The sequence below is a fragment of the Coffea eugenioides genome, chromosome 3, assembly GCF_003713205.1.
Source record: "Coffea eugenioides isolate CCC68of chromosome 3, Ceug_1.0, whole genome shotgun sequence".
In the NCBI taxonomy this organism is placed as follows: domain Eukaryota; kingdom Viridiplantae; phylum Streptophyta; class Magnoliopsida; order Gentianales; family Rubiaceae; genus Coffea; species Coffea eugenioides.
Window position 1 is genome coordinate 45,585,016 of NC_040037.1, and position 9,026 is coordinate 45,594,041.

Sequence of the window (9,026 nt, forward strand, 5' to 3'; positions counted from 1 at the left end):
TATTTTTGAACTACTTTTTTTATTTCACATATATTATATAAAAAAATTGTTATAAGATTTTTTCAAAAAATAAAAAAATTCCAAATGATCTATAATCTAAACACATTTGTTGTTGTTAATCCGGCGGGCAACGTTTAAAAAAAAAAAAAAATCTCACATCATATGTGAAGGAAACTATTTATCAGACAACATTTATGATTTCTCTTTTCATCCATAATCTTATATAAGGAATTAGCCAGATTACCTAGTACTTACTAATCATAAACACAACTTATTTTATCAAAATTGACAGACCACTTCATAGTAAAAAAACTTGATTTTGAGTATTTGAAAAGAAAAGAAATTCCCCAATATCACCAAGTGCTTCAAATTTTCCACATGAATTTCTTATCCAGAAAGCCTATTTTAATAGGAAACCTTCAACCACAGTACCGTCACCAAAAAAAAAAAAAAATAGTAGTCATCGTAATTTCAAAGCGGCGTTACTGGCCGCTTCTTATAACAGCCACTGCCGGCGCTCTTTCTTCTGAGTTACGACCATTTCCCAGGAAGAGGCCTCCGTCGCCGGTAAAACCCCTCTAGTAAAATTTCATTGTTTTCTTTGTTTCCTTCTCAAGTTCACATGGTTTGTTTGTTTGGTCCGAGAAAAACAACTCTTTTTTCTTGTAAAGTAGAGAACTGAAATGAATGATAGCTGCTGGATAACTATCTCTATTGGGTTTTTTTCTTTCTCTCTGGTAACAGAAGCAGAGTAGTATGAAACTGGGTTCTCTTTGTAATTGTTTATGCCAAAATTCTCATTGGGTTTATTCTTTATTTTTTTTGTATTTTGTTTCATTGGATTTTTTTTTGGTATTGTATATTGGTAGTGGAATTTAGGAAGTGATATACTACAGAAATTGTTCTTTAGATTAAGGGGGTTATTTTTTCCAATGTGATTAGTTCTGTATTTACCTGAATTTGGATAAATATTCAAAGGTCATGCCATTAGTGGGCTTGATTTGTAGGAAATGTGCACAAAACCGGAAGGAAATATCAAAAACAGAAAGGAAATTGTTTTGTGATCTCGTTTGGAATTTTTATGATTTTTGTTTACCTTAATGGATTTCTTCTTAGTTTCATGTATTTTACAAGCAATTTATGAATTTTTTTTATATCTGCTGGGCTTTTTAAGATGTTGACAACTTGTAGGGCCCTTCTTGTTATATGCTGTTAACTTTTTTTTTTTTTTCTGAATCTGGATTTAGTGTAGCCATTTCTGGAAGCTGTAACATTTGCAAATAAAGGATGCCAGATTGCGTTTCAGGAGGTCACCAAGAATGCACATATCGGTTGCTTCATTGTGGAAAGCGAGGACTTATGAGGTCCAATGCTACCATAGATTTGTGATGTTTTGCTATTGGCTGGAAGGAGTAGAGTTACCTAACTATTGAATCTTTTAGCTATTGAGCCTGCAGCCCTTATAATGCAAGTGATTCATGGCTGTGCGCATTTCATCAATTTCAAGACTCCCCAGCTGTTTTTCAAAGATCAAGAACTTAGCAGCTACTGGGAGATGGCAAGAGGTTCTTTCCTGTCACCGTGAATTGAGGGAGGCAGGAGTTCAATTGACTGATCCTTCTGTCTTCCCTCCCATTCTCAAAGCATGTTCTGCGATATCTTTTGATTATGGCAAGTCCTTTCATGCATCTTTGCTTAAACAGGGACTTGATTCATTCACTTCCTTGGGCAATTCTATTATTGATTTTTACGTGAAATCTGGAACCCTGGGTTGTGCAAATGATGTTTTTGATTGCATGAGGAACAGAGATTCAGTTTCTTGGAACATAATCATTCATGGACACCTTGATCAATGTGCTTTTGAGCAGGGGTTAGGCTTGTTTTTCCAGGCCAAAATTACAGGATTCAAACCTAACATATCCACTTTGGTGCTTGTGATTTGTGCATGTCGTGAACGCCAGTTATTTGATGATGGGCAAATACTTCATGGGTATATTGTTCGTAGCGGGTTTTGGGCCATCTCTTCAGTTCAGAACTCCCTTTTATGTATGTATGCAGACATCAGGATGGAGCTTGCTCGGAAGCTCTTCAATGAAATGCATCATAGAGATGTAATCTCTTGGAGCGTAATAATTGGCTGGTATGTGCAAAATGGTGAAGCCAGAGTTGCTTTAGAGTTCTTCCGGCAAATGGTATCTGAGTTTCACATTGAAGTGGATGGGCCTATAACTGTAACTATACTCAAAGCATGCACCAATTTACAGAACATTGAAATGGGAAATTTGGTCCATGGCTTTGCGATTTCGAGAGGCCTGAAATGTGATGTGTTTGTAGGTAACTCGTTGGTTGATTTCTATTCCAAGTGTGATGATGTTGAATCTGCTTTTAAAGCCTTCAGCGAGATGAGTCAAAAGAATGTGGTATCATGGAATGCTCTACTATCTGGATATGTTCAAAGTGAGAAGCATTCTGAAGCCCTGTTGTTATTTGATTCAATGAGAAGGGCAGGAGTTGAAGCTGATGAAGTAACCCTTGTCAATCTGCTTCAAGTATGCAAATATCTTATGTTACCATATCAATGCAAGTTGATTCATTCCAAAGTACTTAGACAAGGTTATGAATCAAATGAGTTGGTCAAAAATTCTTTAATTGATACATATGCAAAATGCAATTGCATTAGTCTTGCATGGAAGCAGTTTAGTCAGATGAAGCACCGAGATGCGGTCACTTGGAGCACAATGATTGCAGCATTCACTTACTGGGACATGCCTGGTGAAGCAATTGCTCTTTTCCGAGAGATGAAGCTGATTGAAGAAAATCTTAACACAGTTACCATGTTGAATCTTATTGAAGCCTGCTCTCTTTTTGCAGATCTGAACATATCAAAGTCTGCTCATGGTATTGCTATTCGACATGGCTTAGCTTTTGAGGTTGCAGTTGGAACTGCTGTTTTGGATATGTATTCCAAATGTGGGGCGATACAGGCTTCAAGAAAAGCTTTTGAATACATGCCCCAAAAAAACATTGTGTCATGGGGTGCTATGATTGCAGCATATGGTATGAATGGCCTTCCTCGTGATGCTTTAGCTTTACATGCCAAAATGGAATCTCAGGGTCTCAAGCCCAACTTAGTAACAAGCCTTTCTCTGTTATCTGCATGTAGCCATGGGGGATTGGTTGATGAGGGCTTGTCTGTCTTTGAGAATGTGATACAAGAATATGGTGTTGAAATTGGGGTGGAACATTATTCGTGTCTTGTGGACTTGTTGGCTCGATCTGGAAAGTTTGATAGTGCAATGGATTTTATCAACAAAATACCTTGTACAGTAAAGCCTAGCGCTAGTGCATGGAGTGCAATCTTGAGCGGTTGTAGGAACTCTGGTAATAGGGAGGTTGGGGCTGGTGCTTTAGCTCATATTCTTGAATTGGAGCCATCTAGTAGTGCTGGATATGTGCTGGCATCTAACATGTATGCTTCTGGTGGTTTATGGTCGGATGCTGTCACTATGAGATTGTTGGGCAAGAAAAGTGGGGTGAAGGTACTCGCTGGGTACAGTTTGGTTCATGTGAACAATAGGGCATACAGGTTTGTTGCAGGAGATAAACATGATCCATTATCTGATAAGTTGTGTATTTTTATTGAACAATTACATTCGTGGATGAAGATTGAGAATACAGATCATGATAATATATTGGGAACAAAAATGAAGGAAGTTAAATCCTGTTCTTCCGGTTTTCGCCTACAACAACAGCTAGAACAGTTTGTGGATGCTGGTACCTGATTTCTAAGGGTAGATTCATTCTTTTTTGTATCTAACTGCATGATGTAGCATTGCAACCCTGGAATCCGTCTACCGGTTCTTTTTTACAGAGGCATTATGTAAGCATCATTTATCTGTAGCTAGTTTTAGTTGACAGGACAATGTAATTCAATAAGATTTTGTGCATTGATACTTGAGGACAGATGACACTAAACAATGGTGACCTTATCCTGCCAAATAGTTTAAACAAGCATTTGGAGAGTTGTTAATGTTGATCTCATGTTTATGTTGTATGCTTACTGTTGAAGAGTGTAGTTATTGGTGATTGAACTTTTTCAGTTGTCTATAACATGTGAAAACTATGATATTCAATACTTGCTCCTTAGAAGAAAGAAGCTACTTTCACATTGTTTTCTGTCTTCCCCTCCAAACAATCTTCCTTAAAATATACCCTTCTGTTCTGGTAGATGGTGGAAATATCAGAAACCAATGCCTTTTGGTGGTTTGCTTTTCCTCATGGATTATCTTCTACTTGAATATGTGGAATTATTTAGTAAAAGGCTAAAATAAAAAAGAATATGTGAAATTATTGCAGTTGCTGATATATTGTGCCCTTGAAGTTGACTAATTGTGTGACAGTATTGTGTACTCGACGGTGAACCTGTTGTTTTCTTCAGTTTGTATTACAGAACAAATGGAATTTGATATTTTGCTGAAAATTTAACTTGAATTGGATGCCTGATGTTGTCATTTAATATCTCAATTGCCCTTTTACACTGCGATTCTTTTGTTATAGCCTAGTGGTCTTTCAGGTGCTTTTGTCAATTATATCTGAAAAGAGGGTAGGGGATCAATTTAAACAGGTCTTTAAAGATATGGTGTTCTCTGTAACTTGCAATCTTCATGGAACAATATAGGAGTTTCGAGATATGTAGTCTCTTTTACCTTTATTGGTCTAAAAGGAAAACTGTTATTTGTAGTTTGTATTTGAATATATATTCTTTGAACTTGGGGTTGCATATCTGTGCTTGCTGTCCAAATAATATCAGCTGATTTTGTGCTGAGTTAAGCTGGTTACTTTATTTCAGGTGATTTTCTTCCGGGGAAGCTATTTAGTTATTAAGATAGTTTCGTTTGTTTATGAGGAACAGAAAAAATGGGAAGAAATATGTTGCTTATGTCATACTTCTGGTGATTTTGCTTGTATCAAAATTCTGTGTTCTCTTATTTTTCACCAGTTAACTCTGGACAAATAAGTAGATATTTTTACACAGCTGCAAGGGATTTAAGGAAAGCATTTTTTTGGGTAAAAAGGCGTTGTCTAGGACCTCCGATGAATGATGCCGGCAATACAATTCATTTTCCTATATTTGAGGCTGATGTCTCACCAACTGCGATACTGTCTAGGATTCCTTGGTATAATTCTGTTCGAATGTATCGCTGTTAGTTTCGATGAAAATCCAAACAAGCCGATTCTATCTTAACATATGTATCCACTACAAATGGCTGAAATAATCTTGCGACATCAAGCAAAAAAGATCTGTCAGATTGTCGCATCTGGAATTTATACGCATAATACTCTTGGCAAGAAACTATTGTTTGCTTTTTGGTCTTCTTTTGTTTTAATGCTGCACAGAAAAATGAAGCAGTAAAATCTCAATATTTGCATATTGAAGTATAAAATATAGAATAAAATTTGCAAATGCAAATTAAAAGAATTGTATAAGAATTAACCTTTATCCTCTGCCATAAAAAGCTGGTATGCATTTTCACAAGTATGAAAACTCATATTTTCACCAATACTTGTGGCATGACCAGCAACGTCATCAACACCTTTTATAAATCTCTGTATTCCTTCATGCCATCTTGTCTCTCCATTTGCAAATATAAGCGGATATTGCAAAGTATCAAAACAGCCAAAATAGTGCTTCATAATTTGCACATTGCCTGACTTTGGATAAACTTATATATGACGAGATGTGTCTCCAATATTATTATCATTCTCAAACCAAACTACAGCTACCTGCAATACTGTAGGTGCATTGAATACTCTTTGATCCACAGCTGGATCTGACCTTAAAAATATTTTATACTCATCGACATTCGGAAGATCTGCTAAGCGGCGAAATAATGCAGAATATGGATTGCAATCTAGTATTCTCTGAATCTGCTCTATAATAGTCTTCTTAAATTTAGGAGAAATGGCCATACGGTTGCTTGTTTCATGATCTGTATCAAAGAAATATAGTTGAACATTCGAAGGAGGCTGGCCATGTGAAGGACTCAATGGATTCATAAAATGGTACATCTGACCTTGAACTCTGAATGTATAAATTTCTCTATTTCTTCTGCTGAGTTCTTTGTCGTAATGCACTCCAAGAGATGTAAATGCAAACATGTTGTTATAACTTCTAACACATTGACGAAATTCACATGCCTCTTCATTATTACTTCTGTATAATTTGACTAATTCTGAAGGCATTTCAGTAGCTGCCGATTGAACTTCATTAGCACAACAACCAAATCTAAGGGGTTCTAAATAGAACGCTTTGCACCGCAGTATACACAATCATTAACTTTGGATAAAATATTTGGTTCAGTAGGTATTTGGTCTATTATGTGGGATTTATTTTGTTGCCTACGACGATGACCTATTGATGTTAAAAGAAGATATAATTAATTAAAAAAAAATTCTAAACAGGTACATAATAGATGAGTAGCATTGCAGAAGGACTAATACCAATAGGAAGTGAGATGGTATGTGAGAAAGTTTCTGTTGTAGTTGTTGGTGCGGTATAAGCTATAGATTATGCAAATTTTAAATGAAATGTAGAGGAAGGAAAAAGACATTATAAGGATAAGTAATATATAGGACTGTTTAATCACAAAAAACTGTATAATGATTGAATGTCATCCTTTTAGAAATACTACCAACAATTCTTGATTCCATGTTTAGCACATCATGCATTTTAGTTGGCGGCCTCATATTAGCTATATAGTCTGCAAATATGAAAACAAAATATCGAGACTTATAGAAAAGATTTATAGATATAAATAATTAATCGTAAAAAGAAAATAACTATTTTATATATACATATATATATATATATATTCATATTATGGTATATAAGATATAGGACATTACCTGATTCAGTATTAGGCAAGGCTTTGCTATTCGATAGGACATTTAAAACAGATGAAGAAGCTGATACAAGAAGGCATTTAAATAAGACTAAAATTGTATTCATGATTAATATTATATATATATATATATATATATATATATATAAGCAAGAAAATGCACAAATGGCATGCAAAGCAGCACCTTGGTCAACGTTTTGATGAGTTTCTAAAACAGAAGCAGTAGTATCCAGAATAAATGCGTTCGACTGGACTATAGACTCAGCAATGATCGCGTTCAATTCCATGTCCTCAATGAGGTTTGAAGGTGACGATAAAGCAGCTAATTTAGATTTAAGGCGTGTTTCGCGTTTTTTAGCTGCAATTTCAGCTTTTTTGGTCTCAGATAATGCTGCATATATTTCTCTTGCGCGACGATTTTTGTGTAATCGACAATCATCATCAGAGAAGGACTTTCTTTTGCGACCCATGAATGCTAAAAATGGGCAAAAATAAGACAAGCAAAGCATGCAAATACCATCAACCGCAAAATATGTTTAATTTTTCAAAAATGTATTCAAATAAAGTGATTACATTCATAGCACATAAAAATCAAAAGCATAAAAATGAGCAACATATGCATACTATGTGAGCGGTTAAGTTAAAAAAAGGACTATGGTAAAAACATGTAACACTGTAACTGGCTAAAAAAAGAATAAAAGAAAGTGCATTACTTGTGCAAAGCAGCAAGCCTAATAAGAGCAAAAGCAGCAACACAATACACAACCTAAAAAAAAGGGGATTGTAGTGTTAACAACCCGCAAAACATATGTAAATATAAGGCACAGGTAACTGTCTGACATTAAGGGCACATCACATGGTAAATTTTGATAGCATCATCAACGACAAAAATCTCAACAAAATTGTGCAATCCTAAAACACTTAATTACAACACCTATTTTCCATTGGACGAGCAAATAAAAAATATAGAGCAAAAAGTGTAAACATGGGCATACGAAAAAGCATAAACATAGGCATAGAGAATGTAAGACATGAAAGAGAAAGGACAGAGGAACATGAAACAGAAAGGGTAGAGGAAAAGGAAAAAATGACAGTGGCAAATCATGAATAAAAGAAGGAAAAATGCAAAGGAATAACCGTAATACATGTACAACGAAAATGCAATTGACCTCAACAACAAACTTCTGGAAAGAAAAGAAAGTTGCAGGAGGAAGAAACACGGTAAAACAGAAAGCAATACGAATGCAAAGGTCGAAGGCAGAAAAGAACGCAAAAGGAATTCGGTATCTAGTAAAAAATATGAAAAAAGGACACAAAAAAGCAATAATATCATGATTAACGAGGAGGAAAATGTATGGATGGTCATATCTGTCATGAGTCTAGGAATGACAAAAGCAAATCAAAAGTACAGAAGAGTAGGTACTTTAGAAACAAGCAGTGCTTGAAAGGGCATTCAACATTTAATGTTAGTGCTTGGGAAAAAACAACAGTAGCAGGAAACAAAAAAAAGGCAGAATAAAAAGGAGAATTTTCCATTAAATGACAGCAAACGTTGGCGGAAACATGGTACAAAAAACCGCCCATTCATATGGTCCACATAGGATAACAATGAGCAAACAAAAATGAGGGTAAAAAACCAATAAAATTACAAAGGAACCAAGCAACTAAATCATACATGCTAAACTAAAGAAACAATGAATGACATAATAGAAAAATAAGAGATACCCAAGCCTCAAGTAATAGTCATAAATGTGTACGTGAGCCATGTCTGTGGATCAGTAGATGCAAGAAAGACACAAATAAAAGAGGAACAAAGAACATAGAAATTACAAAAAAACCATGTGCCGAGTAAAAGTAAAAGAGGAATAAAAAAATGGCATAGCCGAAAAATGAATGACTACTAAGACTAATCCTAATCACTTGAACAACCGAGAAGGCAAGAGACCAACGTAAATGGACCACAATAACCTCAACATTTCAAGGAATACTGACATAACTGACGAAGACACTCTTTTACTGTTCATTCACCCAACTCTCCCTTTTCAATTGTTATATATACGATCCGTTTGGATTCTTGTTTTAGGGCCTGTTTTTGAAAAACTATTTTTCACAATCCAAATGCTA

The 9,026-nt window shown here is 35.3% G+C and overlaps 1 protein-coding gene across 2 annotated transcripts; it reads left to right on the plus strand.

Moving 5' to 3' along the window:
* The first annotated feature begins 520 nt into the window (after window positions 1-520).
* LOC113765660 (pentatricopeptide repeat-containing protein At2g17210-like) lies at window positions 521-4,030 on the plus strand. 2 transcript variants are annotated; one of them, XM_027309892.1, is made up of 2 exons: window positions 521-567; window positions 1,248-4,030. In XM_027309892.1, the coding sequence occupies exon 2, from the start codon at window positions 1,479-1,481 to the stop codon at window positions 3,780-3,782; it is 2,304 nt and encodes a 767-aa protein (XP_027165693.1). In that variant the 5' UTR covers window positions 521-567; window positions 1,248-1,478; the 3' UTR covers window positions 3,783-4,030. The 2 variants fall into 2 exon arrangements, with proteins under 2 accessions (XP_027165693.1, XP_027165694.1); XM_027309893.1 differs by having other exon boundaries at window positions 548-567; window positions 1,253-4,030.
* The last annotated feature ends 4,996 nt before the right edge of the window (window positions 4,031-9,026 follow it).

Excerpts from the sequence above, each read along its gene's own strand:
- LOC113765660 (XM_027309892.1), top strand. The coding sequence starts at position 1,479 with ATGGCTGTGCGCATTTCATCAATTTCAAGACTCCCCAGCTGTTTTTCA.